This window comes from Eulemur rufifrons, chromosome 19 (genome assembly GCF_041146395.1).
Source record: "Eulemur rufifrons isolate Redbay chromosome 19, OSU_ERuf_1, whole genome shotgun sequence".
Taxonomy (NCBI): Eukaryota; Metazoa; Chordata; class Mammalia; order Primates; family Lemuridae; genus Eulemur; species Eulemur rufifrons.
Window position 1 is genome coordinate 28,893,078 of NC_091001.1, and position 12,032 is coordinate 28,905,109.

At 42.1% G+C, this 12,032-nt stretch overlaps 1 protein-coding gene across 7 annotated transcripts in view; it reads right to left on the reverse strand.

Moving 5' to 3' along the window:
• Nucleotides 1–11,683, reverse strand: part of CPEB2 (cytoplasmic polyadenylation element binding protein 2) — a 61,439-nt gene extending 49,756 nt beyond the window's left edge. For 2 of the 7 annotated variants that reach the window (XM_069494129.1, XM_069494127.1), the window contains exons 1-3: nt 10,005–11,683; nt 6,747–7,028; nt 5,881–5,970 (exon numbers count right to left, since the gene is read on the reverse strand). In XM_069494129.1, coding sequence (XP_069350230.1) covers nt 5,881–5,970; nt 6,747–7,028; nt 10,005–11,657 — 2,025 coding nt within the window. In that variant the 5' untranslated portion in view covers nt 11,658–11,683. Of the gene's footprint in view, nt 1–5,880; nt 5,971–6,737; nt 7,029–10,004 lie in introns of all 7 variants that reach the window. The other 5 variants (XM_069494132.1, XM_069494130.1, XM_069494133.1 and 2 more) reach the window with 3 other exon arrangements.
• Between the last annotated feature and the right edge of the window lie 349 nt (nt 11,684–12,032).

The following is a 12,032-nucleotide window of genomic DNA, read 5'->3' on the forward strand; positions in this document are numbered from 1 at the left end:
TCTATCCAAATAGTTCCATCTTCTGTGCTTTCATTGTACTGTGTTCATAGCTATATTTGTTGGTTTTCCTATCTCTCCCACTAAACGTCTAAATTAAGGCTAGGGAACTTCTGATTATAGAATACAACCAGCTTTCAAATGTCTGTTGCAATGAATACTACTTTATCTCTATCATAAAAACTTTGTAAAAACGTATGAGTTCTGTGAGGGCAAAGACTATACTTTTTAAATGGTAATTATAAAGGACTATAAAGCCTTCTCAGAATCCTCAATGGAATAGGTAGTCAAATGTTAACTGACTAACCTGAGACAAGTATCACATATTAATGTGGCCTTGGTATCAATCTAAATTTCCAACCACCCAATGGAAGATTAAGTACTATTAATATTATAGTCAAAGTCCCCAGATGTATTTAAAATAGAATTATAAAATATAAGCTGTCATGATAAAAATTAATGTTCATAAAATTAACTAAAAAAAAAAAAAACCAAAAAATCCCTACAGAAGCTATGCTGGAGCATGTAGGTTCTTATGGTATATTATAAATACTTCAAAATATTTTATATCTTACCCTAAATCCTTGCAAAGAAAATGTTACAGTTCAGGGATATCTTTTTAGAAAGCTGATGATTTTGAACAGAACCAACCTGTGATTACCATATAATCAACTGAGAACTGTTACTCAAAAAAGCTGCATGCATTAATATAATAATGTTAGTTTGAATGTCTATGTCCAACTGAAACAGTGAGCTGCCCACTTATAAGGTCCTTTATTTTCCTTTTTTCTGTCAAGTACTTGATCATAAACTCCTACTTCAGGAAAGAAAATAGCAAAGCTATTTTAAAACTATTAGCATAGTTATACTTCATTAAGCATCAGCTACATTCCATGTGATTTTTAGGGCAACAAACGGAAAACAGCCTTGAGCAAGCAAAGAGCTCATGACATCTCAAAATCACTTTTTTAATTTAATGAAACCTACCGGTTTCATGTGCAAAAGATACAGACAATACCATTAAATAAATAGTGGGTATTAAAATATGACTTCTTAAAAACCAGAAACAAATCTGTTATAAAACACTCACTTTCTTCTGAAATAAAGATAGAAAAATTTGTGTTCATGCAAACTTCCATTGGTTTAAAAACCAAATTGAAGTCCTAAGGCAATTTTAAAGTACTCAGGAATATACCAATACTGATTAGCATTAGTAAATATGGAAAACCACATCCATATAACTTATATTTATTACAACATGGTTATTTGAAACAATTACATATTTCACAAAAATAAGAATCTCTATGAGGAAAAGTTTATAGCCAACCTATTTTAAAATATGAAAACTATGGCAAAGAATCAACTAAAATGGGCTTTCAGAAACTGAGATTACAGAATCCCACAATAACAAACAAGAAAAAACTATTAGAATACATTGGTGGAAAAGGCATAACCTGTTGCATTCTAATATTTATTTTATTATTTTTCTTAAACCCAGACATTTGCCACAAACACTAATGGGAGCTTCAAAGAAAGATTGAAAAACACAGAAAAGAACAAAGTAACTCTAATCTTGAAGAAGATGACCTAAGAAAACGTTATATAAACACTGAAAAATAAAGAGGTCAGTAATGCACAATGTTAGAATTAGTATGACAAAGGGAACTCAAGCTTAATTACAATGGAACTTGTTAAAAAGATATTATTACTTTGTTTTTGCTGTGATATATTTAAAACCCTGTTTTATTTCAAAAGAAGTGGCCAAGTACAAACTTTTCCTCTTGAAAATGAAGTATTATCCCAAAGAAAAAAGAGAAAGATCATAGAAAAACCCTATATTCTCACATTTAATGATATACTTATACCAGATGCTTGAACATGTATTGTTCTGCCTAAGGAGAAAGATTAACTTTTATTGTACTTTTTAATGTTTGTGTTTAGTTCTCCAATTTTTACTTTTTAAAAACAAAGTAGTGCTAATACTGACTCCAATTTTAAATAAATACTGATTATACAGTCCTCATTACACAAGGTTACGTACCACACTGAATTAGCAGCAGATGATGTGCTACTGTTTTACTACATAATATAGCACTCAATCTCATAAACTCTCATATCATTCTCTAGTTGTGCCACACAGATACCCCTTACTCATCCAATACCTTTCCAAAGGCAATGGATAGTATAATTAAAACACTAACACATACAGAATGAACATATATTTCTTGAACGTCCTTTATTTATTCTGAATATCAACAAAGTGCTGTGACAGTTATCCTCAGAAAAAAAGTTTTTGAAGTTTTTAAAAGGCAAACAATGGCCAAAGCTATTCTGGTACCCACAAGGATTAAAGAAAATAGAAAGACAAGTAAGACATATTTCAAGTACAATTAAAGAACTAAACCCAGGATAGAAAACAAAAACAAAACATCCATTACCTTCCATTACTTAAGCATGTATACAAGAGCCCATTCTCTTTCATTTTCAGGAGGTAACAGTTTGATGACTACCAAGGCCTCTAAAGTTCATCTGGTTTAAGAACCACAATTTAAGGAATGTTTTATTAGGTAGAAAATTGGCCTCAGTCTGCTACTATATACTGGGTTTTTGTGTGTGTGTCTGTGTGTGTGTGTAAAGTGAATAAAGACTCAAATAATATATTTTTCTGAGGGATCTTCAAATTATCATATCACATTTTCATAATAGCTTGGATATAAAGATTGGTGGGAGATACCTTCAATTAATTCAAGATAGTGTATATGACATGCTAAAGCACTGTAAACTTGAGCAAAACTTGAACTACTATAAGAACAAAAATCTAGAGTTGAATATATTGAATAAGGTCCCAGGAAAAGGACAGGCCAACACTCATTTATAGACTTTACAATGTATTAGGGTTGTATGATGTTACTTTGTTTACAGTGAACTGATATGCCCTATATAAACTTGTAAGTAATAATAACTTCAGTAAAAAGGATATTTACTCTTTGATTTAAAATATTCAGGTATTAATGAATAAATATATGGTAATTTTAACATCTCACTTAAAATTCCTTTTTAAATTTTGTTTTTGAGATGAGATCTTGCTATATTGCCCAGGCTAGACTCAAACTCCCGGGCTCAAGTGATCTTCTTGCCTCCTGAGTAGATGGGACTAGAGGCATGTGCTACTGCGCCTGGCTAAAAATCCCATTTTAATTTAATTTCAAATTCATACTTGAGTAAGACTTCTTGCAAGAGTAACTAGCTAATAACACCTTAAAGTAATTCTTAGCCTTAAAGAAATAAATAGAAATATCTAATAATCATTTTAAAGTCAGAAATGTGCATAAAAACTTATATTTGCTTTAAAAAAGTTTTAAATTTCAAGCTTTTCCATTAAAAAAATAGGTTATTTAAAAAAAGAAACGCCATCCAAAATTTTATATACCACTGAAATAAAACCAACCTACAAAACAATCTCTTTCCTATTCATTGAATTAAATTACATATTTAGCTCTTGATACGGGTATACCTGAAGAATCCAGGTATAAGAATTAAGACTTCAGTTCTAGAATTTAGTATATTCTAGGCCTAATCAGTTTGAGACTAAAGGAAATAAAAAGTTAAATGTTTTAAAATAATGCACTTGTTAACAAAAATTCATTATTACAAGGTTGTATATGATGACAAAAGGTTAGAAATAAAAAATAATCTCCTCAGATATTTAAGTGATTAAGTAATTTCTATAATTTTAATTTTGCCAAATAATGAGAAACTACTCAATGGCTTAAGATACCAATTCCAGTTTGTAGCTGCTGCTGTATTTTTAAGAGCCTCAACTTCAAATACCTCAACCTTTTATGGAAAGATGGAAACACAGAACAAATTATGTTTAAGTACCCTTAGGGTACTTAAAGGAGACAATGACATTACTTTTAAGTCTAGCTGGAAGGTCATATGCTACCTCCATTGCCTTAGACCTGTGCCTTAGACTCTTTCCCCTCAGAAACCAGGCTGCTTGTATTCTAAAAATAAAGGCATGGGTGTTGGGGAGCAGGGAGGAAAAGTAATGGCCAAGGCAGATCAGAGAAAGAATAAGAGCTGTCTGAAAAGGCCTTACATGACCTAGTTCAAGGTCCTCCTTTTATAGATAAGGAAACTATGACCCAAAGAGATGAAAGCCTATAAATCTATGCTATTCAAAGTCATAAAAACTGTGAAAGGAAGAGGAAGAAGATCCAGGTTTCCAGGTCTGAGACCTCCTTTCCTTCCAGTTCAGTTCACTTTCCACTATTTTTTTTCCACTACTGTCTTCCACTTCATTACATCATACCTCTGCTCAAGAGTCCATAAGGAATGCCAATATCTCAGCAGTTTACTAAATAAATTTATCTTTAAGTACCAAAATTCTTTTTTCCTAAAATGAATTTACCTAAAACCCTAGGTTATACAACAGGTAAAAGCACAGTGGCTTTGACTGAAGTCAAAGTGGGAGGGCTAGAGCCCCTGTCTGGTGGCAGCACCGGAGCCAGGTTTGGAAGCTTCCCTTTCATTACCACCTCTATCTACGTGCCAGCACTCTCCCAACTGAAACCATCCCAATAACCTAATTTTTCAACACCTGCCCCCACCCCATGGACTCTTTATGCCAGCTAATTGGTCTTCTTTCATCTCCATGGATACATATCTCTCTTATATATGTATATTGTTTCTGCCTGCACACTTAGAATAATTAGGCCTCTTTCTCTCTGGAAACATTTTCCTTGCCATTTTCAAAATAATAAAAATAATTTTCCTCTCCTAACATACTATCTCGTAGCCATTTATGTATTCGATTTGAACAATATAAAAGTGCTACATAAAAAACCTCACTAATACAGCTTAATTGGGCCAGAGTAGAGAAGAGAGTAGAAATAAATAGTTAACTTACATTAACAAGACAAAAAATTGCAAATTACATGAGATAACAACTCAGTCTAAGTGAAGACCCTGGCAGGACTACTTTGGTAAATAGATAGTTCTTGTCTAAAACAACTACTAGTGACTGATTATCAAAGTTACTGCTAACCCTCTAGATTAAAATGCTATTTACAAATATATTATGAATCTGCTTATACAATCTTACTTGTAAAATCATCTCGTATTGATAAATTAACCAAGGAAGAGCCTTAGCTATGGATAACAGCTCCATTTACATAACTCACACAATGTAAAGTCTATATTCACTCAAACTTCAGCTCTTTAATTAAGACTTCTCATATATAAGATACTGAGTTTTCTATATCCTGTAATAAACCTCATCACCTGGTACCCAATATGCATTCAAATTCAGTCCACAGTAAGAAAGACTCCAAGCTTTTTGCCTAACGGTTGCTCCACAGGAAACTGATTATTTAGAAGGACACAGGATATAAGAGCAGTAATAAAATTTAGAATAAAATACTATGTCATAAAGTTTTTTTTATAAAAGTGAAAACAGTGAACAAAGACAGCTTTTTAAGAAATATATCTGAGAATAAATGTAGCAGATTTCATGATAAAAATTTACTAACTTTTGTAAAACACTGATAAAATGTAAAGCTGAATGTTAAGTAAACATATTTTGTACCTAACTGCATATAATTCTGAAAGGAGATGAAATATGTTTAGTTTGACTGATGTTTAAAGTAGGTGCTCTTGGGTATATAATTAATTCCTTTTTCCAAAATTACTTTTAAATTTGAAAATAAATGATTTTTATTAAATACCTTAAATCAGGTGATCCGTAAATATAAATTGCTTTACTACCCTCTAACATAAGTTTAAATAGGTATAATTGGAAAGTAAATAATAAATCCTACTCATAATGTAAATACTAAATTCCTAACCAAAATCCTGAAAAACATACACTGTGCAGCCTACCTGGTCTATTCTGGATGTTCCGGCTGCAGTGCACCAACTATCTTGGAGTGAATCTGAGCCCCAAGCTGGCAACTGCAAACTAGATCTCACCTTCAATAGCATAGAAGTTTTCATCAGAAATGAGCAGTTCTTTCCCCCATACCCACTTCCCCACAAAAAAGAAAAAAACAAAAAACAAAGTTCTTTCTATGTTAAAGTTTTGTTCCATCCTCTAAAGGTTTTAGGGGGGGAAAAAAAGGGAAGAAATCTCACTTGAAATAGCCATAAGGGAACCTCAACAAAATATTCAACAAAGCATTAAAAGGCCTGAGGGAAAAAAAATCTAATCATCATAACTATTAGACCCCATTTAGAAAAAAATAATCACTGAACCAGTGAATACAAATTTGAATTATATGCAAAAAGCTCTAATATTATTTTGCCATAATCACAGCTGTACTAAGTATATTCTAACATGTATACAGCTGATCATAGTCAAACCTATGAACAATTACAATTACAGAACATTTTAGCTTAGCTAGATTATAGGACAAATTTTGGTAGCCTATTTTAAGGACTAATAAACTCAAGCATTCTTAAAGAGCTACCAATTAAAAGCTTCAACATGTATTTAAGAAATAAAACAGGTTTTTCTACATTTTACTAAGCTCATTTTCCATTGTGTGTTTAGAGAATTTTTTGCATTCTCAACTTTCTCTGTATAGTTCTTTTACCCTTTGTTAATTAAATTATGTGCTTAAAACTAGAACTTTATTTTTAAAAATCTGTTAATTTTACTACATTACTGCTACTACTATCACCACCACCCAACTTCCTATTTCGAAAAATTAACATTAGAAATAAGGCCATTTACATACCATTCTTACCTGTAAGGGTAAGAGTGTATTACTATTGTTGTCTGTTCTGAACACATTATCTTCAATCCAAGATTTTGGAGTCAGTGATGGAGTAGAGCGAGTAAATTTCGGTGGTGCTATGACATTACCAGAAAACGGTTTCTTCAATGGAGATATCTGATTCATAGTTCCTGGAATTCCCATGTTTCCAGTTCTACGATGATCTCTGCCATGCATTGCTCCCCAGGACATACTTCCAGTGCCCCAGCCACCGCTCTGATGGTTGCTCCAAGGAGACTGTTTCAGAAGAGGCTGGGGAAAACACATCCATTTAGACTGTGGGTATTTAAAGAGTTTATAACTCAAATTCAAATTTTAGTCCTAAGCTAAGTACTTACATGATCTTAAAAAAATGAAATATATAAAGGCAAAATAATATATCTTAACTAGCTTACAAAAAGTAATAGGCTGGAGACCTTGCCATATGAAATCATATTTGATGCTGGGCAAGTTTTCATCTTCTTGTCTACTATAAATATAATGGTATTTCATGACAATAAAATAGACCATGTAGTTACTTTTTCCCCCTCCAAGAGAACTGTAAAAATGATAAATATGAAGAAAAAATACATACTTTTATAATAAATTAACTTGAAGACCCTTAAAAGATATAACCTATGTTGTGATCTTAAAGCAACCACATTATGATAGTCACACAACTAAAAATATGGTCTTCATTGATTAAAATATCCCACTGATATGAGTGAAATATTTAGACTTTAGGTTTTCAAAACAAGTTGTGCCACTACAAAAGTGGATGATGGTAACATTTGGTGTTACTTTCTTGCATGAACTAAAAATGCCTTTGGGGATAAAGACAGTATAGGAATTATGTCATTTTTCTGCATTGTTTATTCAATGTTTAAGGTATTTTATTCCAGTTTTAGTATAGTGTCTTTTAAAGTGTTTTTTTTTTAGTTCATTTAATTATCCATGAACTCCAAAGCAATTATCTGATGTTACCCATAGGTGGATCCACTGAGATATACTACCAATAAACAGCTATATGCTTTGATTATTCTAGCAGAGATTTTCATACAAGTCTCCATTCAAGTCTCTGTTAAGTTCATTCATTTTCAAAAGTAAATTATATTCCAACCTAAAACCTATGGCAAGAACGTTAAATCATCAAAGAATGGAAAATCTCCCAAAAGGCTATAACTGCAGTTTGAGAATTTTTTAAAGAGGTATTAATTGCTAGTAATTGTCCTGTAAATAGGTTTAGACATTAATAATTTGCTACTCAAATACAGCCAAAGAAGTATGGACTATGCAGTTACTAAAAATAAATACAGCACTCTTAAAATTAAACCTGTCTCTTAAAAGACAGTTAAAAAAACAAAACTCTGATCTATAGTACCAATTTTTCAAAACTTTCAAATGCTAACATAATCATGAATATATACTACTCTTTCCCCCTCCACATAGTTTAAAAGCATAACTAGGGGGCTATGGAGGAATCACTCCATTCTTGAGGCCCTACTTTCCTTACTAAATGATTCAGTGTTCAAAGTTCTCTTTCATTGATCTGAAGTTCCATATGAAAGCTGTGTGACCTCTTACACTCCATGGAGAGACCTATCTTTTGTCCAAAAGCAGATTACAGTTAAATATGGATTACGCTGTCTGTCCTTCTAATGTTCTATATCATGACTTTAAGAAGACAAAATTACCTATGGATAATCTTCTGTGGCAAGTTTCCAGTTAAAAAATGAAGACCCTGAGATACTTACTCAAAATTATGCAAATCAAGGAAAAGCAGAACATTATTTCAAAAGCCTGTATTTTCAACCATTATAGGCCACATTCTCTTTTCTCAGAAGGGAAAAACCAGTGATTTGACAAAAACTGTTAATTGTTACTTTTGCTAATTTAGATAAATTGCTAACTGTTACTCTGGTTAATTTAGATAGTATTCACTTTTTAAAAGGTTAACCCTTAAAAACTGTGGTCAACTAAAAAAGTTATATGAGTTCAGTAAGCACTGGTTAAGGTCATGTTTTGCTTCTCTGTCAATTCTTAATCACGAGAATAGACTTAAACACAACGATTGCTATAATAAATGCTGACTAGATTTACAAAAAAAAGACACCTTCAATGTCAGCTAACCAAGTAGTCACCCAAAAAATTGTATTGAGGGCATAACAAAGATCATGAATCAAAAAGGACCTGGACAAATAAAAATCCTGCCCGGCATTATTTCACAATATCACCTACTTAAAATACACACACCCCATAATTCCCTTACAAATGGTTAAGGCAACCAAAAAATGTACCAAAGTCTACAAGAAGGAAACACACTAATCCCAGATTGAAGTTTAGTTTCGTCTTAAAACCCACAAAATAATATCCAAACATTAAAAATCACAGAAACGAAAACAATCGATGGGCGTCTCTGTTTTAACCAACCGAGCCATCACTAACAGTTTCTCTTTTCAATCCTCTGACAGCCCGAGGACGCGGCCGGCGTCGGAACCGGGTAGGGCCCCAAGAGCGCGGCCGCTCTCTCCCGAGTCGGCGGCGGCCCAGGCGCTGCGCAGCCGGCAGGTTGACCCAGGGGGCGTTGGAAGCGGCCCGACGGCCCGCCGCGCCAGTGCGGCTTCGCAGCGAGATCCCAGGCTGACCAATTGAGAATGAAACAAACTCTAAAGACAAAAAGCCTTTCCGCCCTTCCCTTATTGGACGGCAGGGAAGAGTCACGGGCTCCCTGCACTCACCGTCTCCAGCAATCATTTTCCTCCTGCCCAAGTTCACTTCCCACGGCCGATATTCCGAGGCCCCCGGGCCCCGCGCCGTCCCTGCCGCCCCGCCCCGCACCGGAGGCCCAGGACAGCGGCCCTTCAGGCCAGTCCCCCCAGCCCCCCGGCAGAGCCCGGGGTACGTCGGCTACGAGGGCCGGGGAGAGCCGTCTGCCCGCGGCCCGGGCGCCATTCCTCCCTGCCCCAGGCCCCACCGCCGAGCTGGGGCGTTCGAGGGGGCGCCCGGCCAGCGCCGGCTTCCAGCGCGAACCCGTCTCCTGAACCCCCACGGCCCACGGTGGCCACTGATCACCCGCCCCGCCGGGACTGGCGTCCCCGGACCTGTCACCGTTGTCCGTCCTCCCAGTCCCACTATGACTTGAGCGAATGGTCGTGGCCGAGCCCGGGTCCCTGGCCTCCCCGCCGCCGCCACTGCCCCCGCCCGCAGACTCCCGGCCCCGCGGCGCGGCCAGGCCGCCGCCCGCCGTACCTGGTGGTGGTTGTAGGAGTTCCTCTGCTGCAGGAAGGCGGCGGCCGCCGCCTGGTGCTGCTGCTGGAGCTGCGGGCTGACGGGCGACCTCCGGCTCTGCGGCTGCTGCGGCGCCGCGGGCGGTGGGGGCTGCTGCTGAGGTAAATTCATGGCGGGCGGCGGCGGGGGCACCGCGGTCGCGGAGAAGGGGCCGCCAAAGCCGCCACCGCCGCCGCCGCTCGCCGGCACGCTGAGCCCCGCGCAGCCGTGCGGCGACACAGGCGAGAAGCTCGGAAAGAACGCCGGGTTCATGGACGACGGCAGCCCGGGGTAGAAGCCGTTCTCTGAGTCGGGGCTGGGCGGCGGCATGGCGCTGAGCGAGCCGCCGCCGCCACTGCCGCCGCCCGGGGTGGCGGCCGACGATCCGGGCGGCTGCGGCTGCGGCGGCGGCGGCTGCTGGGGCGGCGGCGGCTGCTGGGGCTGGGGCGGCGGCGGCTGCTGAGGCTGGGGCGGCGGCGACGCGGTCTGTACCGACCAGGGGGTGCCGAACCCGGGCAGCGGCGGCGGCGACGCGGAGCCGCCTCCCCCTCCGCCTCCGGGGGGCCCTCCGCCCCCGCCACCGCCGCCGCCCGGGTGCGGAAGGTCCGGGCTCTGCAGGCTGCTGAAGGCGCCCGCGCCGAGCGCCCCGCCGGGCAGGAGGTTACTGGGACTGTTGAGCAGAGGGTGGTTGGGGGACTCCATGGAGCCCGGCGCAGGGTTCACCGGCGGCGTCGAGGGGGCCAAGCCCGCATTGGGGGGCTCGGCAGCGCTGCCCTCGCCCGCGGCCGGGGTCTTGCGAGGGCTGCCCGAGCCTCCGTGGCGGCGCCGCGGGGCTGCGGACGGCGAGGGCGGGAGCTGCTGGAGCGGGGACAGGTCGGCCGGACGCTGCCGCGGGGTGAAGTCTTGCCGCGGGAGGTGCTGCGGGTGCGGGAGGCTGAACTGCTGCGACTGCTGTTGCTGCTGCTGCTGGCGCTGGACGAGCGGCGCCGGCTGGAGGAGCGGGCCGGGCGGCGGCGGTGGGCTGAACCGGCTGGGGCAGTGGAGCGGCGGCGGCTTCGAGTCCGGAGGGTGGGGAAGGTGGGGAGGGCTGAACTCTTTCCTCTTCTGGCTGCTCAGCTGCTGCTGCTGCCGCTTACTGAAGTCCTGCGGGGAGGAGGTGCGGCAGCAGCAGCAGGAGGAGGCGGAGGAGGAGGAGGGGTGGTGCAGACTCGGTTTGAAGTCCTGGGAGGGGAGGAGGTGGGTCACACCCGCGATCGTGCCGCCGCCGGGGTGGTGGTTGGGGAGTTTCTCCGTGGCCGCCGCCCCCGAGAACGGCCGCGCCGGCTGCTGTGTCAGCCCCAGCAGCAGCTCATCCTGCATGGTCTGCTGATGCGCCAGGAACGGGGAGGAAGAGGAAGCGGCAGCGGCCGAGCTGCCCGCGCCGCCGCCGAGGGGGATGGAAAAGGGGGAGGCGGCCTCCGAGAAGCCGGTGACAGGCAACGGTGGCGGCGAGAGCGGGCCGAAGGGCGTGGCGGAGGGCAGCGGGGTGACGGACCCCGCGGCGTAGGGACCGTACGCCTCGCCGCTGAACAGGGACCCGGGGCTGCTGCTTCGGAGAGGGGCGGTCTGCAGCACCCCGAACCCGAAGTCCCTCATTTATCAGGCCGGCGGCAGCGGGAAGAGACGCGCCCCGTCCCCTGCCCCGCCTAGGAAGCCGCCGGAGCTGGGGCGGCGCTGCCGTGATGGAAGGAGAGGGGAGTCAGTGAGAGAGGAACACCGTGACTGAGCCAGGGGGCACCGACTTCGGCCCCACCACCCCTCGCGGCGACCACGGCCGCCTCCCGAAACCCGCTCGGGCACCGCCGCCGCCGCCGCCCTCGCCGCTTAAGAACCCCGGAACGTGCGTCAGCGCCACCTCACAATTGCGCCGCCCCCCGCGGTGCGTCCCGGCACGCGCGGGCGCGAGGCCGCCGCGCCCCGTCGCCCCGCCCCTTATTAATATGCAGATCTAGCCGGGGGCGCGCTCGGGAT